General features: G+C 34.7%; 1 protein-coding gene across 2 annotated transcripts in view; it reads left to right on the plus strand.

The window, feature by feature from the left end:
* ITGAV (integrin subunit alpha V) overlaps positions 1-27,492 on the plus strand; it is an 82,955-nt gene that overhangs the window by 52,724 nt on the left and 2,739 nt on the right. For both annotated transcript variants that reach the window (XM_061185658.1, XM_061185649.1), the window contains exons 13-26: positions 2,155-2,346; positions 4,749-4,794; positions 6,163-6,270; positions 8,783-8,841; positions 10,393-10,547; positions 13,457-13,594; positions 17,566-17,633; positions 18,237-18,384; positions 18,912-19,004; positions 20,880-20,959; positions 21,340-21,420; positions 21,930-22,035; positions 22,674-22,832; positions 24,109-24,222. In XM_061185658.1, coding sequence (XP_061041641.1) covers positions 2,155-2,346; positions 4,749-4,794; positions 6,163-6,270; positions 8,783-8,841; positions 10,393-10,547; positions 13,457-13,594; positions 17,566-17,633; positions 18,237-18,384; positions 18,912-19,004; positions 20,880-20,959; positions 21,340-21,420; positions 21,930-22,035; positions 22,674-22,832; positions 24,109-24,222 — 1,547 coding nt within the window. The remainder of the gene's footprint in view (positions 1-2,154; positions 2,347-4,748; positions 4,795-6,162; positions 6,271-8,782; positions 8,842-10,392; positions 10,548-13,456; positions 13,595-17,565; positions 17,634-18,236; positions 18,385-18,911; positions 19,005-20,879; positions 20,960-21,339; positions 21,421-21,929; positions 22,036-22,673; positions 22,833-24,108; positions 24,223-27,492) is intronic.

A 27,492-nucleotide genomic window follows, 5' to 3' on the forward strand; every position in this document is an offset into this window, starting at 1 on the left:
AGACTAGACAGATACCAGCCAAGAGAAAAGATGATTAGAATGTACAAAATAATGAAAGGTTTAGAAAAGGTAAGGAGAATTTTTTAAAACCATCTCTCAACAGTAGAGCCATATTCTGTTGGAAAATTGTATTTTAATAAAACCTTTCTTAATGCACATGTCAATTTAGAAGTTATATTTATCTTTTGAAACTTAAAAAAAGATAAAGAAGGACTCTTACATAATTTAAATACTACTTTTTATTTAAGGATAACAAATTCTTAGTTGGCGCTTACTGCAGGCCAAGCACTGTTCTAAGTGCTAAAAATGAGAGGATAAATTAGAGCCCATCCATGTCCTTAAGGAATTTAGCATCAGTAGGAGCAAGTTTAATGTGAACAAGTAAACACTAGAATGTAGTCATCACAGTGTTTGAGATATTCTTGGGCATAATGGTCTTAAAGAAAAGATGAGTGACCAAGGTGTGTTTGATGTCTCAGGGGTTGCAGCATTGAGGGGGCTGAAAACGTTTCGGGTATATTAAGTAAATTGAGTCAGTTTGGAATGGCTGGTACATAGGGGCTGTCATAGGCAAGATGGACACATCCTTGCTCTCATGAAATTTATGTTTTGTGGAGGAGCCACAGAGTAAACACATAAAGGGGAAATTCAGATAGTGATAAAGGCTGTGGGTTTAAACAAAAAAAGCCAAGGTAACGTGATAGAGAGTACCTAGATGGAGAGGGGAGAGTGCATTGCTCCAAAGCATGGCCAGGGAAGACCTCTCTGACAAGATGACATTTGAACTGTGATTTGGACAAACAGAAGGAGCAAAGCTTGAAAAGCTCTGGAGCAAGACCTGTTGAGGCAGAGGGAACAGCAAGTATAAATCCAGAGCTGGGGACTAGCTTGCTGAGTTTAAGAAACAGAGAAAAGGGCCAGGATTGTTAGGAAGAGTGAGTGAGGGTAGAATTGGGGTTGGGAGTGGGGTGGTGAATGGACAAACCAGGTAACACGTAAATGCTTTGGGAAATAAGGATTTTAAGAAGGAAGATAACATGATATTAACATTTGGCAGTTTTGAAGAGAATGGATTATAGGGGCAAGAGTATAAGTGGGAGGCCACTTAGGCTGCTTTAGGGGTCCAGGCAAAGAATGAGAATGGCTTGTCCAGGGTGGGACCAGCAAAGATAGAGGGAAGTGGACATAGTTATTTGTAATATATTCTAGAGTTAGGAAAGGTCATAGTGACTGTTTGGTGTACTGTTTTGTTTTGTTTTTAAAGCATTTCAAACTTTTTATTTGTTTATTTCATTTCAGTATAAGTTGAGCAAGATAGAGATGAAATCATAACTTTCAACTTTCTGAGTCAGGTTGACTTCTCAAAAAAACCTGAAAACCATGCCCAACTAAATTAACTAGAATTTTAAGAGCTAGAATGAACCTTAGATGAATCTTTTTACATGTCCCTTCCCCTCTATTTTAAGGATGAGGCATTTGAGGTCCAGAAAGGTTAAGTGATTTGTCCAAGGTCAGACCTGGAATATCTGGCTCCAAATTAATGTCACTTCCATACAGTTTTGCTTGAATCTCCTTGAATTTGGTTGTTGCTTTTGAATTAAGAGTACCCTACTGCCACCACGCATGGCTGCTTTGCCTGAAGTAGAGAGCCTGGCTGCCCAGAGGACTCATTCCTTCTTGGAGGGCTTCCTACTTTGAGTAGCAGGCTGTCATCTTGGACATCACCACATGAAGGTGCCGTGGGACCACAGCTGCCTCTGCCTCCTGCGCAACTCCCCGCCACAGGAAGTCTCCTAGGTCCCATGGGGTAGCCCAGCCAAAGGGAGAGGAGAGAATGGCCAGGATGTGTCCTGGAGTGGGGAATGGGAAAAGTTCTTTCCCAGAAAGAGAAGAAAATTGCACATGCAATCCCAGTGGAAATAAAGGTTTTATGGCATTGGTTAAAAAAAAAAAAAAAAAAGAGTACCCTACTGAACTTTGAATCGATAAACATGATACATGGGTTCTAAAGATGTTAAGATCTTTTCCACAGAAATAATGATGAGTACTAAGACTTCCTTCTTTCCATCCTTGCCCTCCTCCCTCCCACTCTCCTTTCCTCCTTTCTTCCTCACCTTCTCCCCTCCCTCTTTCCCTCTTCCTTTTTCCTCTCAGATATTGCAATTGCTGCTCCATATGGGGGTGAAGATAAAAAAGGAATTGTTTATATTTTCAATGGAAGACCCACAGGCTTGAATGCGGTACCATCTCAGATCCTTGAAGGGAAGTGGGCTGCTCGGAGCATGCCACCAAGCTTCGGCTATTCAATGAAAGGAGCCACGGATATAGACAAGAATGGATATCCAGGTGCTTTCCTAGAAATACAAAGAGCATCTTAGATTTTTTGGTCCTAATAACAAGTAGTATTAGGTACTGCTCTCTTGATTTCTGTTATAAATCATCTAAATTCAGTATTTCAACTACTGTTCAAGCCCCTGCCGTTGTTCAAGGCACTGTTCTCGTCACTGAGGGGATACAAAGCACAGACAGCTCTGTTTCCTGGGAGCTTCCAATATAAAGCATGTACTCTTAGTTCTTCTTTCATTGTCTTCAAGTCTGTAATGAAATGTCAGAATGTGGAAGCTATAAACAAAAGCTCAGTCTAAGTTTTCAAATGTCAGCCATCTCTTTTTGTTTTTAATGGTCTAGCAGTTTTATGGACTTGACTAATCATCGTGATTTTTACGAAATATATTATCTCAGTAAATTCTCCCAATAAGGCTGGTGAGGAATATGAGCTAGCTCAGCTCATTATTACGTCATTTTCTGGATGAGAAAAAGGACTGAGAAAGGTAATTTGCCCAAGGTTGCCCACTGGTTTGTGCCGGTACAGGAAGTGAGGCCTTTTTCTGGCTCTTATATACTTCGGAATATTTTAATGGATCTAGGATCATAATGGATATATTCTTTAAATGAAATACAATGTGGAAAATTTAATTACTTAGCTGTTGAAACAGTTAGTGAGCTCAATATATAATATGTTGAAGTGCTTTTAGAAATAGGACATGAAGTAGATTCTTATCTATGTTAGCGTTATTTCAAGAATTCTTTATTATAAATGTAATATATTTATTATAGAACTTTTAGAAAATATAGCAAAGCATATCTTACAACATGCTTTCTTTTTTCCAGTGCATTCACACAATTTTTTAAACAAAATAGAATTATGCACTGTTATTAGCATATTTTATTCACTTAAAGTATTAGATATTTCCCCATGTTATTATTCTTCTGAAGCATGAATTTATGTTTTCCATTCTATCAAATATTTGTATCATATCTTATTTAACTTTATTTTGGGGCATTTGTATCCTTATATATAATTCCGGTGCATTCCTCTGATTATTTCCGTAGGACAAAATTCTAGAATTGCTATGTCAAAAATTAGGCACTTTTTTTTTTAAGGCTGTTGTTACACCTTGTCAAATTACAATCCTAATCCCTCTAAAGAAAGTTTTGCAACTTTTTTAAGCACTCACCAGCAGTAAGCGAGTTATTTTCCCACATTTGTGCCCACACTGGTTGTCATCTTTTATTTCTTTTTAAAATAACTTTATATGATAGGTGGAAAATGTTATTTTGTTTTAATCTACAGTTTTGGATTATTAGTGAGGGAAATAAGCATTTTTGTTTACTTGCATATATATATTTACTTTTGTGAATTTCCTTTCTACATCTTTTTTTCTCCATTTCTGTTGGAATGTTGTTTTTCTTTTCTTTCATTCATTTTTTTTAAACTTGTGGCAGTTCCTTAAATATTGAGGGTTTTAACTCCTTAACTCATATATATTTCTCAGTTTTGTCATGTTTTCTTCTGGGGCATAAAGAAATTCTTAATTTTTATGTAATCCATTGTACCTGTCTTTATGGTTTCTCATGTACTTTCTGCTTAGAAAGGGCTTCGTCAAATTTAGCTTGGGTATAAGAGAGAGTTCTGATTTCATTTTTTCCTAATTGTGAACCAGTGGTACCAGCTACGTATAAAAACTAATGTGTTGTATTCTTGTTGATTTGGATGCTATCTGCTGTCATTCTAAGCATTCTAAGTACGGTTGACCCTTGAACAACGTGAGGGTTAGGGGTGCCAACCTTCTGCACAGTCAAAAATCTACATATAACTAACTGTACACTCGGCCCTCTGTATCCACAGTTCCACCTCTGCGGATTCAGCCAACCTCAGGTTGTGTAGTGCTATAGTATGTATTCAGTGGGAAAAAAGTCCACGTATAAGTAGACCCGCGCAGTTCTAGACCTGCGCAGTTCAGACCTATGTTGTTCAAGGATCAACTGTATATGTATTGTGCTGTTTTGGTTTTGTTTTGTTTTTGAAACAAAATAAGTAAATGAAAAAAAAGAGAAATTTGTAAAATCCACAGGCATCTATAAAGCTTTTTCCTTTGGGAATGTGTGTGTTTGTGTGGTATACACTTCCTTATTGTTGCTGATTTTTACTATGTATCCATTAAAAAGATTCTTGTCTACCTGGATGGATGAAAAAATTAGTTTTATGATGAGTGTTTGCCATTGATGATAGCATATTTAAAGTTTTCATATACATTTTAGCCTTTTAGATGTTGTCTTACAACCACTTAATGAAGAATAGTTTTGAGACTATGTCTGTATCTTTATTATATGCATTGAGAGCTTTATGGAAAGGTATGTGAGTTAAAAAAAATTATTATTAACATATTTTTCTGCTCTCTTTTAAGACTTAATTGTAGGAGCTTTTGGTGTAGATAGAGCTGTATTATACAGGTAAGCATTTCCATATCTGGTAATATAGGAATATTATGAATTATATGAAAGTTTTATAGTTAAGTACCAGTGTTTGAATTTCAGTTTAATTTTCTTGAAGTAATGATAAAATTTGTTCTTTCTATTCAAGATTTGCTTCAGGCAAGTAGTAATGATACAAGGAGATCCCAAAGTAGAGAAAGCTATAGATTTTTTTATTTAGGAAAGCATTCAGAATTTTCCCTTTTTGTTCTTTAAATTATGTTCACAGATGTTCTCCTGTGTTTTAGATTTACATGAGTTTAAAATTATAGGAGTTTACATTTTCCTCTAAGAGACAAGAACTTAACTTGGTGTTTGTGCCACAGCATTCTGTGACCACAAGGGCAGTATGTAATGATTCCCCAAATGAATATTTTTATTAGAGCAATATGTATAAATCCACATATCTCCATTTCCCAGCTTCATACATATTCCCAGTATTTCTCTGAATTTCATCAATTCCTCGTGCCTTACAATATCAACTAGCATCCCAAGTAGATTAAGATGTTTACACCTCTATGGACTGTGCTTATACATGGCAGGAAAACGAACACTGGTACTGTGTAGTGGAGGTTGTGATGGGTCAACTTGATTGTGCTTCTCGGGGCAGCTTGTGTCCGTACAGATTCCGGGATTTATCATGATTGAGACAGATACACTGCCCTGAGGCTGCTGTATTTTTGTACAGAGCGTAAACCTGTGCATCTGAATTTTGGAAACTGTATTTTAATTTATTGTTTCAGTTTTTAAAATTGCTATTAACAAAGTAATACATACATGTGGTAAAAATTCAAGCAATGTAAAAAGGGCATACAATAAAAGAAATATACTTCCTCTCACACCAGTTACTAGTTTATTAGTATATCCTATCAGAAATATTCTGTGCGTTAAAAATTATGTGTGTGTGTGTATGCATCCTTTGTACATGGTGTTTTTTCCCTCTCATTATGTCTTGGCTAATATCATCCCATATTAGCACAGATGGCTTTACAGCACTCATTTCCCCCACTGTATTGCACTGCATTAGGTAGATATCCCACAACTTGTTTAACCATCTTGCTTTAATGGGCTGCGTTCAGATAGGTTGTGACCAGTGGTCCTGCTTTGCCTGGAACTGAGGGGGATTTACCAGGTCATGGGACTTTCACTGATAAAGTCAAGACAGTCCTGGGCAAGCTGGAATATTTGGTCATGCTAAGTTTAGGTTGTTTCTATTCTTTTTGCTATTATAAACACTGCTTTAGTGAACATCACACTGTATACGCAGTGAATGTGAACCTGAAATGCTTAGATCAATCTAACATTTTAAATAACTTTTTTTTTTTCTTACCTTTTTTTTTAAACCAGGGCCAGACCAGTTATCACTGTAAACGCTGGCCTTGAAGTGTATCCTAGCATTTTAAATCAAGACAATAAAACCTGCCCACTGCCTGGGACAGATCTCAAAGTTTCCTGGTAAGGCTGTTTGTTTAGTAATAGTTATTATTGTGATTATTGGTTCAGCCATTATAAAAACAATTGAAAATGGAGGGGGAGGCTGAAATATTGCTAAAGCAGTTTCTGTGGGTACACTCTATTTTCTTGTCATAGATTGAATTATAGAAATATTGTTCCAAAGAAGATATGTAGAAGGCTCTAGAAATATGCTATAAACTAGTAAAAAAGTAATTTTTAAAAATTATGCATGCTCAGTGAATATATTCAAAGATAAAGTCAATAAGATTTCAGAACTCATATTTAATGCTAAACAAGCCTGTGAACATTTTGATTTTAATTTTTAAAAACTAATGATCTTTTTCAGATTTAATATCTGTGACTAGCTGTACGAAAAAAATAGTTTGCTTTAACGTATTGGTCTTCTACTTGTTCTTTTACTAGTTTCTAAAGAAAAATATATTTTTTGTAAGCTTCATGTCTGAATTCTTCTCTAGTCCAGTATTTCTTAAGTTTCCATTATTTGTATGTTACTTTTCTCTATGTTGTATGATTTTTTGCTATGTTTTCATTCTACCTGTATTTATAATTTTCTTAAGGCTTTTTTCTTTAAACTGACTCATGATTTACTTTAAAACATATTAAAATAAAATAGAGAAACCAGTGTCTTTCTCATACATGTCAAAATAAACATAAAATTAATAATGAAAAGTCTTGACCCATATATAAACTCACCATGGGGAATTCCCTGGTGGTCCAGTGGTTAGGACTCTGTGCTTTCACTGCCACGGGCCCTGGTTCAATCCCTGCTCGGGGATCTAAGATCCCAAAAGCCGCATGGCATGGCCAAAGGAAAAAAAAAACAAAACCTCACCATGAGTACTCCACTTTGGGAAACACTGTTTACTTCATGTTCCTTGCTCACATAGAAAAATCAGAGAGAACTTACATAAGAAGGGTAAAATGATTGGAAGCTGGGAAAATTTTCCTTCAGAAGAGCTAATGAAAAGATATTTTTTCTGATTTTGTTTTTGAATTATTTATTATTGTTATTAAAATCATTTTTCAAAATTTTGTTTATAATAAAATATATTAAATAAACATGCATATAATGAAAAATTTTATTTCTTTCATTGGATTGCATTAAAAATTCAGTAATATTTGGTCTTCATTTTCATTGACTGGCAGTGAAGTTGTTTTCAAGATTTTGTAAGTTTTACTGACTTTCATCCCTTCACTCACCCTTTGTGTCCTGGTGAAGTTGCTGCACATTGCTGATGATGTGCTTATGATTATGGCAAAAAGGTGAAGGCTTTGAATACACTAACTAGAGCAGTAGCTTTCATATGTTTTTGAATATGGCGTGTAGGGTGAAATACATTTTACATCATAATCCAGTAAACACACGCATGTAATTAAAACAAAAGTTTCATGAAATCTTACCCTTGATACTTAAGTCAATTTTACATATTCATTTTTTTAAGATGCTGGACACACCCATTAAACTGATGTCATGACCTAGTAATAAATTGTGAAAATACTGTTCTAGAGGAGCTTGCTAATTAAAGGGAGCTTTATGGGGCTTTTTCATAAGTGAGACATTTATTTTAAATCTGGACTGTCATTTCCCCCATTTAAATTTATCAACAGATTCTATAAGCTTGAGAGGAGGTTAGGAAATTCTTTTCTTTTCTTTTTCTCTTTTTTTTGTCTCATTCCTTTCCATGAAAGGAAACATGCCTAAATTACTGAAGGATGAGTTAGAGTATTATGTATAGCTTCATGTTTTAAAAATAATGTTAAGACATAAAGAAAGATACAAGGCTTCACAATGTGAACTAAGTATTAGAAATATGAGATTTAAAAGAAAAAGAAATGTGAGATTTGGGTGATAATAAAAAAATGTCTAGCTAAATAAATATTATCAGTGTAACAAAAGTGTAACAACAACAACAAAAAATAAATATTATCAGTGTAACAAAAGTGTAACAACAACAAAAGTTTTAGAATCGTACAGACCAGAGTTTGTATTCGAATTCTGTTCAATATGTGTTCCATGAAAATGGGAAAATTAATACCATCCAAGCCTCAGTTTTCAATCTGTAATATAGGGATGATAGCTTATCTAATAGGTTATTATGAAGAATGAGAGTGTATAAGGTATCCTAAACTGGCATAGGGTAAATATTTAATTTTTTAAGCAATATACTATAATTTCATCTATTTTGTGTATTTTGGGGGGAAAGGGGGAAACTGTTACATGGTAATATCAGATTATGTCACCTATAGTGAGTTTTTCAAATAATACATAAGAGAATAAGAGAGGCATAGATAATCTCTTTTACTGTCTTTTTAAAAAAATTAATTGTAGGCATTGTGATGAGACTTTATGGTATTTTAAAGTTCAAATTGTAATTCCAATTCCAAGGTAAATAAATAAACAAACAAACAAATAAATAAATAATGCTATATAAATGGGAAAAATGTCTAACCTGGATTATGGGATTTGTATGTATTTTTTATTTTTCTACAGTTTTAATGTCAGGTTCTGCTTAAAGGCAAATGGCAAAGGAGCACTTCCCACGAAACTTAGTAAGTGTTCTGTGGAAAAATTATATTATTTTAATGATGCTGCATACACAACACTTAAAAAATGTTTTAGGACATTTGAATAGTTATTCAAGTAGTTGTTATTGCTTTTTTATTTGAATGTTTATGCTTAAAGACATTTAATATTGCAACATAATTATTTTGTTTGACAACTCTTAAGCCAATTCAGAAATAATACATTTATTGACATTGTGAACAATTAGTGGTAAATGTGGCCTTCAGAAAGTTAAACAGTTATCATTGTGAGACAAATGAACTCTAGGAGAAATAAGTATCATTGTTTATAAGTCAATGACCTACTGAAAAGTTTATACTTTATGTCTTAGAGAAGAAGCCGCAGTAATCTCCAGAGTAGAGGTGGTTTAGAAATAGAGAGAAGGAAAAAAAGTTAGACCACTAAATTGAGCCCACACAGCAAATTCTAACTTGACTCTTCCATTCCAAAAAGTGGTGTATGTGATTATGAGAGCAAGGTAGGAGAGTTAAGTAACTGTTGTGGAGATTTGTCGGTATATGTGCTAAGGAATAACAGTAAGGCTCCGGATAGAGGACTGAGTCTGTTGGGGGGGGTGTTTGTGCGTGAAAGTTCACATAGAGTAGCAAGAAAGGGTCTCTCTGGAAGGTAACTTTTCAGTAAAGACCTGAAGGAAATGAAGGAGCTAAGGGATGTCTGGAGGAGTATTTTGCACAGGGGAAATGGCAATTTCAAGAGGCCAGAAGCAGGAGCTTGCTATTTCTCAAAGGGTGGGTGGAACAGAACGAGAAGCAAAATGACCCTGGCTTTTCACTCAAATTTGACATGAAGTTCAACATTTAGAGAAACTTAGGAAGAGATTTGTGGTTTTAAAGATCTGCACTCTTATCTCCTTTGAAGAAACTATTTAAAGAAGAACTGATGTTAGAAGGCAGTAATCTAGCAACTGTGCTTCAGACTGTTCACTGGCTGCACATTCATTTTAAGATGATTCTTGACCCAGTCAGCTGTATTTGGTCATTTGCTTCTTGAGGGACATATTTACCTGATAGTTTGATACAGTAGCTTCATTAGAAGTAGGAGTTGCAAGTGATGCAAACTGCTCATTCGTCATGATGGTGAATGTAATGGTATGGGGTGTGGGTGCATATTAGTAAACATTTCTTAATCACAGTCAGCAAGAGTCCTGCTACCTGCATTAGTGATAAAAGTCTTAATTCATATATTTTATTCCTGAACTTCCTCCTCTCAGCTTAAATTAAAAGAAAAAATTTCCCCTCTATCTGATAGTTGTTTTATTACCATCATTATCTATTGTCTCCATTTAATAGATGACATTAATTTGGGGATAGTTGGATCAGTTATTTAATTATTAAATATTTATTCAGAATTAATCTGTTGTCATCTCACTACAATGTATAGACATTTTTAATGAATCAGAAGCAGATTACTTCTTAAGGGATAAATATGTATCTCTGTTTAAATGAAAACTCGAGATATTTAGGACAGATAGGTGTCCATAAAGATTATGTTGGTTATAAATCCTTTGGTTTGTATAGACTTCCAGGTGGAGCTTCTTTTGGATAAACTCAAGCAAAAAGGAGCAATTCGACGAGCACTGTTTCTCCATAACAGGTCCCCGGGTCACTCCAAGAACATGACCATCTCAAGGGGGGGACAGATGCAATGTGAAGAACTAATAGCATATCTGCGGGTAAGAGATTATCCATTATCTCTTCTTTCTACTTATTATTTTTTCTTTTCATCTAAATGATTTTCACTTTCTGTAAATTTTTTTAGTAGTAAATCAAAAAGAAGACAGAAAAGTGCATTTGAGGAAATTGGGCTTTTTAAAGAGTCAAACTTGAGTAATGGACTTCTACGCTTGTCAGACTGGATATTGCACGTGGCCTTTCCACAACAATGCTACTGAATAAATTATGACAAACATATTTCTTAAATATTGCTGGACTCTCAAGACAGTAAAAGAAATCCACCCCACCCCCCTGCCCCCCCCGCCATAAGCAATCAATGAAAAAACTCCATTGGCTAAACCTGACTTGTGAGTTGTAAGCTAGTGTGTGAGCCAGGATGGCTAGGGAGGGAGGGATGGAGCCTGGGTGGAGGGTGAGCTGTACTTGCAGACACCAGCACAGGGGTTCAGGCTCGCCTGGGGCCTTCTGCAAACCAGGGGTCTGACCTGAGCCTCCTGCATTAGGTCCAGAGTATTCCACAAGGCTAAAGTGTTCCCAAAACAAAGATGCGCCCTGACTCCTGCAAGAGTAAATACAAGGTCTCACTGGAACAATCTAGTATGGGTCCCATAGGTTAAGTTCAATCAAATAGGAATTCATTTCTAAAAAAAGTACTAAACACACCAGGAAATAAGCCATTAGAAGACACAGCAAATAAATCTTAGTCCTGCAAAAGCTTGAGATGTTAGAATGATCAGTTACAAAATATAAGTGTGTATAAAATGTTTAATGAAATAAAGGATGAAATTTTTTTTAAAAGACAAAAACATCAGGACTTCTCCGGTGGTCCAGTGGCTAACACTTCATGCTTCCACTGCAGGGGGTGCAGGTTCGATCCCTGGTCGGGGAACTAAGATCCTGCATGCCCCATGGTATGGCCAAAAAAAAAAAAAAAAAAAAGACAAAAACATCAGTAAAGATTTAGAAGACTCAACATAATTAACAAGCTCGATTTAGTATACCTATATACCTATATAGAACTTGACATCCAACAATTAGAGAATATAAAAGTTCCCCATATATACATATAAAGGAAGTCTGAACAAATCTGAAACAATTGGAATCATAGAAAATATGCTATTTGATTACAGTGCAATTTTTAGAAATCAATAACAAAGATAAATTGGGAATTAGGAATTGTGATTTTAAGTAACTTATGGATCAAAAAAGAGATCATATTAGAAATTTACTTAGAAGTGAATTATAATGAAAATACTACATATCAAAATGTGTAGGGTATCCCAGAAGCAGAATGTAAAGGTAAATGTATAGCCTTAAATGCTATTTAATTTAAATGAAAGATTGAGAAAAAAATGAAGGAAAAACAAACCCCCCAAAACCTCCACAAAAATAAGAATTGAAAAAGGATGTACCTATAGATAATGGAGGAATTAAAATAATAAAATATTATGAATAACCTTGTGCTAAGACATAGAAAAACTGAGAGAAAGCAAAGACAGAAAAACACAACACAGCTGTCATTTGAAGAACCCGAACTATTCATTTAACCATATAAACCATTAAAAAAAATTGAACTGACAGTTAATAATCTTTACACAAAGGAATCACAAGACCTAGATGGTTTTATAGGCAATATCTACCAAACTGTTAAGAATGAGACATTCCATGTTAAACTCTTAGAATAGAAAAATAAAATATATTTCCAGCTTATTCTGTGAAGGTAGTGTAACTGATACCCAGACTGACCGAGGCTAGTATAAGCAAGGAGAATTCATGACAGTTTTATACAAAGACAAAGATGTAAAATTACTAACCAAATATAAGCAAAGTAAATCCTAGCAGTTTATAAAAAAGATTAAAAAACAGACCAACTTGGATGTATCCTAGGGTGGGTTAACATTGAAAGTATAGAAGTGTAACTTTACACATGAAGAGACTGAAAACATGGACATCTTACTTAAGTGCAGGGAAAGGTTTTTGATTAAATTAAATAACTATTCATGATGTGAGCAAACAAGACAAATACCTCAAGTTACAATTATGAAGAAATACCATTTTACACTCAAAGTCTGCCAGTACCTATTGCTTGGTCAAGATGTGAGTTAATCAGAATTCTTACACATTGCTCGTGGCAGTGTAAATTGCCAATATGAAGAATTTGGAAAATAATATTGTATCTTACAGAGCTGACAAATCTCCTTGCCACTATGTAGAACAATACATTACAACATTACAACATTTTTTTTTGTAATAGCAAAAACAAACCAAAAACCCAAAGCAGTCCAAATAACCTTTGACAGAAGAATTGATAAATAAATTGTAAATAAATTATTATATGATAAATATTACTCAACAGTAAAAATTAACCTCGCTACATGCAACAGCATGAATGAATCTTAAAAAGTGTTGAACAGAGAGCAAATGACAGAAGAATACGTATGGTCTCATTTTAAAATGAACAGGAAAAGCAATCTGAAGAACATATTATTTAGGGACACACACACTAGAGTAAAACTGCTGAAAGCAAGCAAGGGAATGGTTACCTCTGGAAGGAAGACAAAGGGATGAAAAGAGAAAAGAGCATGTGGGTAGCTTAAGCAATATAGGTTATGTCCTAGTTATTATTTATATTGGGTGTGTGAGTGCTCATTTTATTAACATGCCTCATATATTTTTGTGTGAATCAAATATTACATTATAAAACAAAGTTGATTAAGGGTTCTCACTGGATAATTATAATCTTCTTTTTGGATATTCTATTCTTATATAAGTGTAGTTTTTCAAAGAGTTTTTGTAGAATTTGATCAAGGGGTGAATACAGCTTTGTGTTGTGCACTTATGGATTTCTCCAGATAGCTTGATGTCATAGGTTGATGTCATCATTAATTCAAAGCTTTTCCATTTTTAGGATGAATCTGAATTTAGAGACAAACTCACTCCGATTACTATTTTTATGGAGTATCGGTTGGATTATAGAACAGCTGCTGATGCGACAGGCTTGCAGCCTATTCTTAACCAATTCACTCCTGCCAATATTAGTCGACAGGTACTGTACTTTATTAATTTATCATTAATTTTATACTTTTATCTTTTTTAAAGTCTTACAGTTCATATTGTTAAATAGCATAAGGGATTGCTTTTATAATGTTGGGTTTTAGTCAGAGAAGTCAGAGGGGAAGGAATCTGGATTTTCAGGTCAAAGACACTTAAAGCCACTCAGAACTTAGAGATATGCAGAGGAAGACAGGGTCGCATTTCATACACATAAAACAGTAAAATAATTCAAGGAAAACAACAAAATGCCAATTTACTTACATAGTATTTTATATTTTGCTAAACAAGTTTATATTACCTTTGATTTATATTTTAATTGTAAAAAATAGTGTATGTACACACATATATGCATATATAGTACATAAATCATTCTTTTCATAAAACCAAATATAGCAACATAAAATTTTACAAAGACTATATTAAAATATTTTTAGAAAATCCTATGTAAAACCCATACATTCAAATGTTATTGTATTTCCTATTTTTTCCTCTTTTATTACATGTTCATATTTTTAGATTAATATTTCTGCTCTACCCTAAATTTAGGTTGTTACTTCTTTGTCTAACTTGCTAAGATCTCATAAACTATTTTATTTTCATAATTTGAGAAGACTATACATGACAGCAGCATAAGGCAAATTAAAATTTTTTAAAGTCTTTTGTAATTTTTATATTTTAACAATTTATTTTATATTTCATTTTGCACATGAATAGTATACGTGCTGCTTTCTACTACCCATTAATATAGAACTTGTAAACATAGTTCTGTGTTCATATTTTTTACATTTTTTATTTTTAGGGGATATACAATATTATGTTGATTAATAATTTAATAATGAACAGCTGAGCCTCTTAGAGTCTGTCATTCAATTTTACATTTTTTAGAAAAGTTAATTGTTACTTGTCCTTTTACATTATGTGTTTTGTTATAGGAGTTATGATTATTTTCTCTTTATAATTTTAGAATTTTTTGGAAACTATTTATTAGTGTTAACATTACTTTTGTTTAGTTTACTGAGATCACCAATCTCTTTAATACCAATACAGTTTAAAGCCAGCTAATCAAATTGGTTAACTTTTGAAACCACTTTGAGGGAATAATAACTTCAGTAATATTTGGTTTTCTTCCCTGTCCCCACCCCACTTTCTTCATTATTTGAATCTTTGTTTCCTTTGTGTTCTACATTTGTTTCAGCAACGACATTACCTACTCTTAGGCATCTTTTTTTCTGTATTCTTAGCTTTATTATGTACTCTCATTTCAATGTTAATTACCTATCCCATCATTCTTATTTACTTCTCTCTAAAATGGCCCTTTATTTCACTGGTCATATTACAAACTTTTTTACTGTACTCTCTCTACGAAGTACTGCTGTCTGTTAGAAATATAATGTTAGCCACATTTGTAATTTTAAATATACTGGTCAGTAACGTTAAAAAAAACCATAGAAAACTGGTGACATTAATTTTAATAATATATCTGTATTAGTTTGCTAGGACTGCCATAACAAAATACTACAGAATGGGTGGCTTAAATAATAGAAATTTATTTTCTCACAATTCTGGAGGCTTAAAGTCTGAGATGAAGGTGTCTGCAGGGTTGGTTTCCTCTGAGGCCTCTCCCATTGGCTTGTAGGGAGTTGGATCTTCTCCGTGTGTCTTCACATCATTTCCCCTCTGTGTCTATGTCCTGATCTCCTTATAAAGCGCCAGTCATATTGGATTAGGGCCCGCCCTAATGATGTCATTTTAACTTAATTACTTCTTTAAGACCATATTTCCAAATAGTCATATTTTCTGTGAAATTTTTTAAGTTCTGTTTTTTAAGGTATTCAAAATCCAGAGTGTATTATATACTTACAACACATCTCAATTCAGATGCTAAAGCTTCATCAGAAATATTTTTTCTGTATTTAGAACTCATATAATTTATAATTGAAAAAGTAGATTCACATAGCCACGTTGTTCTAAACATACTAAAAGTTTTTCAGTAGCAGAATCAAGTATCAGTTTTTAAATTTAAATTAATTAATATTAAATGAAATATAAAACTCAATTCCCCAGTCGTGTTAGATACATTTCAAGTGCTCAAAAGCCACATGTGACTCACTAGTGGCTACTATATCATACAGGGCAGCTCTTGAGTTTCCCTTTCTGTACCCTAATCCTTTGGAGTTAGAGATTTCATGCTTCCTGCAGAAAGAGGGTTTTTTTTTTCCCACCCTCCATTTATTCATTCAAATATGTATTAAGTTCTTACTCTGTACAAGATATTAAGTATGTAACTGTAGAGATTTAGTTCTCTGTGAATAGAAGACATTGCTTTGTCTTTTCCATCTCTGAAACTATCTTTTCTGATAGCATATTTTAAGGCTATAGCTGCACCAATGCCAGTTTAATCCTCTCTCTTCAATGTAGAGTGGTAGTTAGTCAAATATCCCTTTACCATAGTTTATTAATATTTCATAATAAAGGGTAAGCTGGGAGGAAGTGAGAGAATTGTATTGACATATATACACAAAAGCTCGGTGCTTTGTGTTCACCTAGAGGGGAGGGATAGGGAGGGCGGGAGGGAGACACAGAGGGAGGAGATATGGGGATATATGTTTATGTATAGCTGATTCACTTGGTTATACAGCAGAAACTAACACACCATTGTAAAGCAATTATACTCCAATAAAGATGTTGAAAAGAAATATTTCATAATACTTTTCATTCCAAACTTCAGATACTCATCATTCTAACTGGGACTTTTAATACACACCATATCACATATCATTATATCCGTTCTTTGTTCATGAACTAAATTAGCAGTGATTGTATTTGGTATCACTTATGGAGTCACCTCAGATTTCTTCTACTGGTCCTGGCCTTTTCCCCCCATCTTCTTGAAGTGCATAGCAACTGTTTACATCTAGGTCATTGAATTAGTTCACAGGTACTGTTGGGTTTCATCCCAATTAAACTGACAATTAAGATCTCTACCATACAATTCTATTCAGGGGAGCTGTGCCTCCCTTGTGACTTGGAAACATACAGTTTTTGTTTTGTTTTGTTTTTTAAGAAAGCCTGTCACTGTTTTTTCCCTTTAAATCTTTTTCTCTCCTTTTTGTCTGCCTTTGGGCCTGAAGCCCTTTGGATGTTAACAATAGACAAACCAAGAATGGCTTCATCTTTTTTTTATTTCCTCTTTTATCAATTTCTTCTTTCACATCCTGCCTAACTTCTTCTGCTTCCTCCCACTATTGCTATCGGGTTTTCTATAATGTTCCAGCTGGCACATCTTATGGTCATATCTAGAGGGAGAAAGTGCAGGTCTTTGCTTATTGTACCTATCTTGGATCTGCTAATTCTAATGCTTTTGTTTCCTTTTTCTTTATCTCCTTCCAAATGGCCATGCCAATGCTGGGCTCCTTTTGTCCAGCTTCTGTTCCCTTTGGTCTGTCTGTCTGAATTGCTGCTGTATACCCACAACTCCTTATTCTTTTATGCTCTGCAGAGGCATAGTCTGTAATGAGAAATTCTAGAACGGAGTTTATTTTGCCCAAGATCACACAACTTAGCTAGCAGCAGCTGAGTAAAGTAGAACCCTCATTTGAATATTACTTTCTCTTCTATACTTCATTCCAAAATCATAACAACTTAATTTGAGATAGAACTAGGTTCTATCTAATTGTTCCAACTAATTGTAAAAGGTTCCAACTAAAGGTTCCAACTAATTGTATTATACCCTATGAATCTTTTTCTTCCTTTTCATTCTTACTAGCTAAGACTGACCTATTTAAAAACAGGCAGCCATGATCCCTTTTGAATTCAGGTATATATACAAGTAGAGTATATATAAATATATACATGTGTGCATAAATGTATATTCATATACATCCACATATATATTGATATACACTGCATATGTGACCTGTACTGGTATTTATTCATGTAGAGAAAAATAAAATTTTTTTCTAGGCTCATATTCTGCTTGACTGTGGTGAAGACAATGTCTGTAAACCCAAACTGGAAGTTTCTGTAGATAGGTAAGTTTTGCTCCAAATAATAGACTGTATAATAAGAAATTTAAATGAAAGAACCATTTTTCTATTAAAGTAATAGTAATGAGAATTAGTTATGTTGGAGGATAATGCATGGTTTTCAGTAAAGCTATAAATATTGAGCTTTAAAAAAATAGGTGCTATGTTTTCACTAGCTACCTAGGTTAACAGATCTCTTCCTATTCAGCATTGAGTAGTGTCACAAAGTAACATTATATCCTCTTAAAGATACTCTTAACTAAAGGACTCATTACCATTTTATACGATGTATAAATTATAGCGAATATTGTATCGTGACAAATGATTAATTCAGCCTTTAGAAAGAAGTCACGGGATTAATAAGTACAAAGGGATATAAAATTACTTCCGTAATACATATGAGTGATAGTGATATGCTAAAGGCATCAGTGTTTTCTTTTACTGGGAGAAGTATTGGATTTGCACCCAGTGTGCTATTTCCAGTTTTCTGTTGAGCTGTAGAGTAGTCTTAAAAAATCTCGAGACACTGTTGAACATGTCAGTGCTTTGAATAGTCATGCTCTCGCCGTGCAGTCTTTTTTCATTGTCTAGATTTGTATTAACTCGTAGTGATCAAAAGAAGATCTATATTGGGGACGACAACCCTCTGACCTTGATTGTTAAGGCTCAGAATCAGGGGGAAGGTGCCTATGAAGCTGAGCTCATCGTTTCCATCCCACCGCAGGCCGATTTCATCGGGGTGGTCCGCAACAGTGAAGTAAGCAAGCTGCCTCTTTAAAAATCGAAATGCACTCATAGTTCTCATTAACGTTAATGAGCTGCTTCCCTATTTAGTGTAGTACAAGCTTACCCATTCTACCTAAGGCTAAATTGCTAGACAATGGAGTGCCTATCTTACATAATTCCTTTCAAGCCTAATAACTTTACATAATGCATTGATAGGACATTTTAAAAACTGCTAGCTAAGTGCCTGAAGCAGGGTCAGATGGATAAAGTGTCTAAGCCTGGCCATCAAATAATTTTTCAGAGGTAATATGGTTATGTATCTATGTCCTCTAGGGATCGTTCAGAAACACTTTGACTTTATATATGGCAGTTGTACACAATTCTGGTTTCCCCCGTACCCCTCATTGCTCAAATAGATGCATTTGCTTTGTAAAGCAAGAAACCTAAACATCCAACTGCATGATATTGTCTAGGAACTTTAAAGTCTTATTATGGCTTCTGCATTTTTTTGGTCGTTAATTTATTTTCCTTTCAATCCTTTTTCTTTGTCTATCAAAGGCTTTAGCAAGACTTTCCTGTGCCTTTAAGACAGAAAACCAAACCCGCCAGGTGGTATGTGACCTTGGAAACCCAATGAAGGCTGGAACTCAAGTAAGACATTTTAATTAAATGGATTTTATTTTTCTTTTATAGAGAATAGCATATTTTTCTGTGGGTTTGTCCATAGTCATTTTTTTATAAGCACTTCAAAATAGTATCTAAACTGGCTTTGATTTAGAATGTAGTGATCATCAGAGTTTAGTTTTGATTAAGATACTAAAGTAATGGGTTGTGTTATTACCTGTATTCAGTAAGCTGCTCTTCACCTTCAATTTGGTAAATGGATGAGAACATGGTTGAAACTAAGGACTGAGATTGTAACTTTGATATTTTAAACTAACACTTTAATGCATCCTCAAAGCTACTCTGACAAATACCAAGACTGTCATTCTTAAGTGAGTTAGAATGATCTCATTAACTTGAAACCTATATGGTCATCCCAATAGGATCAAAGAGCACAGTGGTTAGATCAGGCTCCCCTTCAGTGGGTGGAGAAGGGAGCCCAGGAGCTTGAGAAGAAGCACTCAGTGGGTTGCTTCCCAAATCCTCTAAAAAGGAAACAAAAATATACCTTGTAGAATTCCTATTATCAAGGGGAAAAAAAAAAAGCCAACAGTATATTTCATGTTACCTTTTTGATAGAATTTAATTTAATAAGCACATAGATATTGGTAATTTGAAGATCTATAATAATATGGGGCTGAATATTCCGTATCTACCCATATAAACAACATCCCTCCTATTAGATGTTGTTTAAGGGTACAGACTTGCAAGTAAGTCTAGAGCTCTAATGTGCAGCATAGTGATTATAGACAACAGTAACGTATTATAATCATCAAACTTGCAAGAGACTAGGTCTTAATAATTCCAACCAGAAAAAAGAAATGATAATTATGTAATGTGACAGAGGTACAATTATTGCCACAGTGGCAATCATATAACAGTGTATAAATGTATCAAATCAACCTTAAATTTACAGTGTTATATGTCAAATATATTTCAATAAAAATAAATATTTCATATTTCTTTAAATATATTTTCCATTAAAAGTCATTATTATTTCTAGATATAAGGTCTCTTAGGGAAAAGGGCTTGAACAAAGTACCCAGAGTTGCATTTTTTCACATGTATTTAACACAGTTTTTAACTACAATGTTTCATTAACAAGTGAGCATGCTTTTTATTTTCTTATATTCTCGTTCTCTCTAGCTTTCTCACTCACTGCTCACTCAGTATAGATAATTCCAGGTTGATTCTTGTAGCCGGCTCCAAGCTTTGTAAAGTGGGAGGCAGTTTGACGAGGTCCCCTAGAAGGGCCATTTTTAGATGTCATTTATGTGACCCCCCAAGAAGGCTGCTTTCCCTTACCTTGTAGCTCAGTTTTTTCTTTAAAATAACAATTTTCCTCCTGCAGAAGTTAAGATGTTTGTTATTGATGGAGTTGTGGGTGATGTGGAGAAATTCTGCTTCTGGCCCTACATCTGTCCTTTTTAGCCAAGTTCTCTCACTCTTGTAAGCCATCTGTTTCTTCCTTCCTGCTCCATTAACACAAGTTCATGTGTTAGCTTCCTGTCACCAAATTATTGTGCATAACTACTATACCGTCATTGGGTCAACAAGCAATTCCTCTTGCATTTTTCAGAAAGTTAATATTAGTTAATATAATAAGGAGATAATTAGTTAATATTATAAGGAGATATAATTATGGTTAATCATTGTTAAACAGGCTCCATTGTGGATTGGCCCAAGTATCTGAAATAATAGAGATTTGATAGAAGATCAGACTTAACTATCTTTGCTAGAGTACTTTCAGTTTTATTGTAAGTTCAGAAAAACCCTATTCTTTTTTCTTTGGACGCTGGATTTGGAATTTCACTAATTTGACACTGTTCTAACTAACATTGCCATCTTTCCCTCCTCCTTCAGCTCCTAGCTGGTCTTCGTTTCAGTGTGCACCAGCAATCAGAGATGGATACTTCCGTGAAATTTGACTTACAAATCCAAAGGTAGGAAAACAACTTTTTTCCGTTTATAATAACTATGGAGGAAATGTTATTTGTTGTAAATATGTTATGCAATATACTTAAATATTCTGGAATAGGATAGACTAAAATTTTAGTACTTAATTATAACATTTTAAAATCAGTATTTACATCATAAGAATAATTTATGTTGCTTTTGAGTTTGTAAAACAAAACTAAAAGTTAAATAAAAATCATCTTCTTGGAATTAAATGCTAACGAAAATAATTATTTTGATTTGTGCAGTTTGTCATTTCTTCACCGCTTTTAATTTGTTTACTTTTAGTTTCACTGCATTTGCCTCTGTATGCTATTGATGACGCTTATGCTCAAGTCAGTCCTACATATATTTTTTTCTTTTTCAGCTCCAATCTTTTTGACAAAGTAAGCCCGGTTGTATCTTACAAAGTTGACCTTGCTGTTTTAGCTGCTGTTGAGATAAGAGGGTCAGTATGATTACCCAGTTGAGTATCTCATTCTCATGATTTAAACTACTGTAAAAGTAGTTACTTCTTAAAAGTAAGTCCTAGGGCCCCTAGCTTCTTTTGGATAGTAGACACTCCATGTTTCGGTGTCGTTTTACTAGAGCTGTAGCTTCTGTAGAAAGAAGAAGGTCCTGGGTGTATTCCAAAGCCCCGAATATTTATTTGATAATCCTTTGGAAATAAACCAGACATGGCAAAAGTGGCACAAAATAAATTTATTGAACTTTTATGCAAAAGTTCACCTGTTATCAATTCACCTGTTACATTAGATTCAATAAAGAGTAGTTTGTATGTCCATCTGTGCATGTACACATACAAGTACAGTTTTTGTTTTTGTTTTGTCTGTTAAATGTATGGTGTTTTTTTTTTTTTAATTCTGATTTTATTCATTTGGACACTAGGTACTTTTGAAAATGAACTGACCATATCATTTTGATATTCATGGTAGGTTTTCTTTGGTCATTGTTTAGAGTCTCAAGTCCTGATCATATCTTTCTTCCGATTCCAAATTGGGAGCACAAGGAAAACCCTGAGACTGAAGAAGACGTTGGGCCAGTTGTTCAGCACATCTACGAGGTTTGCAGCTGTTGGATTTAACTGATACCTGGTAGAGAGCCAACAAAGAGAGGAATAGATAGGCTCTTTTTAAAACACAAGTCTATTTAACTTTTATGTAAACTCTACATAATTTAAGTATGTACCAGAGATTTCTTTGAATTTTTTCCCTATTCTTAAGTTCATTTTTATTAGACAAGTAGCTTCCAGTAGTAAAAGAAGGCTGTTTATACAGATTGTTGTTTAAAACCAATTAGTAAAAAAATAATAATAATAAAAATTAACTTAAAAATAATATTTTATTATTATTATTTTAATAATAAAATAAAACCAGTTAGTTCTACTTGAATAAAAGGAATAGGTCACTGAGTAAAATTTTGGTTCTGTAGGAAGAAGATTTTCTATGCCACTTATCAGTAACTTTTTCACGTTTTCCTCGTTTGTTTATGTATTCATCCTGACTTATACTGCCCTACGCAGAGGCAGATGTTGAGTTTGATTCTTTTGCATGATAATGATCATGTTGTAATATTAGAGTAACTATGGAAACGCTGCTGTTATTCAAATCCTGTTGCTTAATGATTCCTAAAGTTGCTGTAGGGGAAGGATTATAGAATAGATTTTTGCCCAAAGTATTTACATGTCCTTCTCCTCATTAGCTGAGAAATAACGGTCCGAGTTCATTCAGCAAGGCAATGCTAAATCTTCAGTGGCCTTACAAATATAACAATAACACTTTGTTGTACATCCTTCAATATGATATTGATGGGCCAATGAACTGCACTTCAGATATGGAGATCAACCCTTTGAGAATTAAGGTAATGTGCTTAATAGCAACTATTTATTATGATGATATTTTATTGCTTTTCTTTCTAAATCTATAAAAGAAATGCATGAAATAAACTATTGTTTTAGTAATAAATCTATTCTGTGAAAATATTTTAGTTCATAACCAGTACACTATGAATTAAATTGTTTATTTGTGTAATGAGTAAGGATGAATTCTGTGAAGTCCTAGTAAACCATTTATTTATGTAGTGTTTAGTGAGCCTCCGGAGATACTCTTTGGTTTTTTTTTGGCCGTGTCTCGCAGCTTGCGGGTTCTTAGTTCCCTGACCAGGGACTGGACCCACGCTCTCGGCAGTGAAAGCGCGGAGTCCTAACCACTGGACCGCCAGGGAATTCCCATCTGGAGATATTCTTAAGTGACCCAATTTGACTTTGGTTTTATCGCAGAGTGGTTTATCCACATGTAATATGTGTCAAGGGTGTTTGGATGTTGAAATTTTTGTCTTTGGGATAAGATATAACATTTTACTCTTGGCTCTTTTGACTTGACCTAGAAAGATGTCATTTTATGGAATTCTATTTGGATATAGTCTTCTCCATCCTAGCACATATGTTTGGATAAGAAGCTATCACAGGGGCTTCCCTGGTGGTGCAGTGGTTGAGAATCTGCCTGCCAATGCAGATGACACGGGTTCGAGCCCTTGTCTGGGAAGATCCCACATGCCGCGGAGCAACTAGGCCTGTGAGCCACAACTACTGAGCCTGCGCATCTGGAGCCTGTGCTCCGCAACAAGAGAGGCCGTGATAGAGGCCCGCGCACCGCGATGAAGAGTGGCCCCCGCCCGCCGCAACTAGAGAAAGCCCTTGCACAGAAACGAAGACCCAACACAGCCAAAAATAAATAAATAAATAAATAAATTTAAAACTATTAAAAAAAAAAAGCTATTACAGTTTGGAGTAAGGAAAGTTAAGAAAACAAAGCAAAAAATGTATACTCATGATTGACATACATCACAGATGTACACTGTGAAATTTCAAGCTTTTTCTAAGTATTTTATCAGTTTCCTCTCTAGCTATGCAAGGGGAGAAAATGATGGCTAGGTAAAGGTAATTTTTTTCCCGCATATTAAGGACTCTAATCTTTATTTCCTTTGCTTAGTTTTAGCCATATATTAAGTGGTGAATTTTCTGTCATACCAAATTTTTAGTCACTATATTTCAATCACGTATAACAGTTTATGCCAAAATGTCAATGCAAAATATTTTCCATTGTTATTTACCACCAGTTTATTTATGTAATCCTAGATCTCAAATTCGCAAACAACTGAAAAGAATGACACAATTGGTGGGCAAGGTGACCGGAACCATCTCATCACTAAGCGGGATCTCACCCTCAGTGAAGGAGATGTGCACACTTTGGTAAGTGGCATTTCAACAACAAGCACCTTAAATATTTTAAAATATGTGATTATAGAACTGATGCCAAAGAACATTCCAAAAGTAACAACAGCTGTGCTGGGAAGAACTCCGTATATTTTTATACCATTCACTCCTCTTACTTTCCTTGTTCCTAATTGAATTAATGCCACATTTTCTTCAAATGATCTGTCTTTGTAGATTACTAATAAAAATATTTTATGTTCTAACTTATGTCTCTGACTGCACTCCTTTAACTGACCTCTTTCTCGGTCTCACCCTCATCTTTGAAGCTTATGTTCAATATTGCAGAAAAAAACAAGGGCTCAACAGAAATATAAGAATAATTAGCATTATGATCAACTTTTGTTGAGTCAGCCTATCTAATGGCTATAATGTTATAAAGAGGTTTGTCACTTAAGTTTTTAAAATTTAACAGATCTGCAAACCATCAACTAACAGAGAACCTGGTATAGTGTTTATGTTCATTAGTGATCACCAGTTACTTTCACATCTCCAGATTCCATGGTTCTTCTTAGTTCTCATTCAGTTCAACTGCACAGTGACTTTTTGGCACAATTAATCACTTCCTCCTCTGTGAAACACTCCTCTCTCACTTCTCGGGCACTACTCTCTTGGTTGTCCACCTACCACAACTGGCTACTTTGTCTTAATCTCCATTTCCAGACCTTTAAGCTCTAGAGAGTATTCCAGGGCTCAGATCTCAGAGTTCTTGTGTGCTCCGCCTACGGTCATTCATTAGATCTGTGCAGTCCAGTGTTGTAGACACCAGCCACATTTCAAGTGTTCAGTAGCCACATGTGGCTAGTGGCTACCACTTCGGGAAGCGCAGGTTATCTCCACACTGATGATTTCTGTCATTGTAGAAGCTTCTATCTGACAGTGCCATATGAGATGATCTTAATCATTCGTATGGCTGGTAAGTACCATTTCTATGTAGATGACTTTGATTAATATTTCCGACCCGATCCTCTGCATTGAACTCCAGACTCCATTATCCAACTACCTACTGGAACTCCTCTTAAATATTTAATAGGAATCTTAAACTTAATTCTAAGAACATATCCTTGAGTTTTCTCAACTCTGATCTTTCTATGGTGTTCTGCATTTTAGTAAATATCAACTCTGTTCTCTGTCCCAAACTTGGGCATGGTGCTTGACTCTCCTCTTTCTCTCAAACTTCATAATCCTACATATCAGCAAATTCTATCATTATCTACTTTCAAAATAGCCAGAATGTGGCCCCTTCTTGCTGTCTCTACCACTGCCACGACCTAACCTAGACCACCTTCCTCTCTCACTTGAACTATTGCCAAACCTCCAGTTGGACTCCATATTTCTGCCCCTGTCACCACGACAGTCTATTTGCCACATAGAAGCCATAACGATCCTTTTAAAAGTAGGTCAGGTCATGTCACTCCAGTGTCTTCCCATCTAACTCAGAAAACCAGAGCCTGCAAAGCCTTCAAGCCCAACAGGTCACAAGCCTTTTTTTAAAGGCTATTGCCTTTAAAAAAAATTTTTTTTTGTAGTCGTCCTCATCGGAGTGAAGTAGCATCTCATTGTAGTTTTATTTGGATTTCCCTAATGACTAATGATGCTGAGCATCTTTTCATTTGTATATCTTCTTTCGAAAAATCTCTATTAAAACCTTTTGCCCATATTTAAATTGGGTCGTTTGCCTTTTGTTGTTGAGTCATGAGGAGTTCTTTATATATTCTGGATACTACCCTTATCAGAGCTGTTACTGCACATATTTTCTCTCATTCTGTAAGTTGTCTTTTTTACTTTCTTGATAGTATTTGTTGATGGAAAAAAGGTTTTAAATTTAAAGAAGTCCAAATTTCTTTTCTCAAGTCTATCTCTTCTTGTGTTGCTTAGATTTTTACTGTCATATTTTAAAAACCATTGCCTAACCCAAAGTCCTGGAGATTTACACACAAGTTTTCTGTTTTTCTAAGTTTTTTTTAATTTTTACTTTTTAAAATATTTATTTATTTATTTGGCTAGGCCGGGTCTTAGTTGTGCACGTGGGATCTTCGTTGCCACGTGCGGGATCTTCATTGCTGCATGCAGGATCTTTTAGTTGTGCCATGTGGGATCTTTAGTTGTGGCATGCAGGATCTTTAGTTGTGGCATGTGGGCTCTAGTTCCCTGACCAGAGATCAAACCCCAGGCCCCCTGCGTTGGGAGCGCAGAGTCTTAACTACTGGACCACCAGGGAAGTCCCTGGTTTTCTAAGTTTTATACTTTTAGCTCTTACTTTTATATCTCTGATCCATATAGAGTTAATTTTTGTATACGGTGTGAAGTAGAGGCCCAGATTCATTCTTTTGCATGTGGTTTTCTAGTTCTCCCTGCATCATTTGTTGGAAAGACCTGTCTCTTCCCTTTAAATGGTCTTGGCTCCCTTGTTGAAAATGAATTGACTGTGAATGTATGGGTTTATTTCTGGACTCTCAATTCTATTCCATTGATCTATGCATGCATCCTAATTTTTTTGATCATTGTCCTTCTGCAGTAAGTTTTGAAATTGGGGAGTGTGAGCCCTGCAGTGTTTTCATCTTTTTCAAGATTGTTTTGACTAGTTGGGGTTCCTGGCAATTCCATATGAATTTTAGGATAGCTTGTCCATTTCTACAAAAATTGTAGTTGGAATTTTTTTTTTGTGTGGAATTTTGATAACAATTTTATTGGATCTGTCTATCACTTTGGTAATATTGCCATCTTAATATTAAGTCTTTCAGTCCTTGAACATGAGCTGTCTTCTGTTTATTTAGGTCTTCTTTAATTTCTTTCAAAAATATTTTGTACTTTTCAGTGCACAAGTCATGCACTTCCTTAGTTACGTATTTTATTCTTGTTAAATGCTATTTAAAATAGAATTGTTTTTTAAAATTTCATTTTCATATTTTTCATTGCTAGTGTATAGAAAAACAATTCATATTTGTATACTGATCTTGTATTCTATACCTTTTCTGTACTTGTTTATTAGCTTTAATAGTTTTATTGTGGATTCTTTAAAGTTTTCTGTAAGTAAGATTCTATCATCTTTGAATAGAGATAGCTTTACTTCTTTCTTTCCAATCTGGATACCATTTATTTAATTTTTTTCTTGCTTAATTGCACTGGCTAGAACCTTCTGAACAATGTAGAATAGAAGTGTCATGAGTGGGCACTGTTGTCCAGTTCTTGATCTTAGGGGAAAAGCATCCATTCTTTCACCAGTAAGTATGATGTTAGCTGTGGGCT

Source organism: Eubalaena glacialis, chromosome 1 (genome assembly GCF_028564815.1).
Source record: "Eubalaena glacialis isolate mEubGla1 chromosome 1, mEubGla1.1.hap2.+ XY, whole genome shotgun sequence".
Taxonomy (NCBI): domain Eukaryota; kingdom Metazoa; phylum Chordata; class Mammalia; order Artiodactyla; family Balaenidae; genus Eubalaena; species Eubalaena glacialis.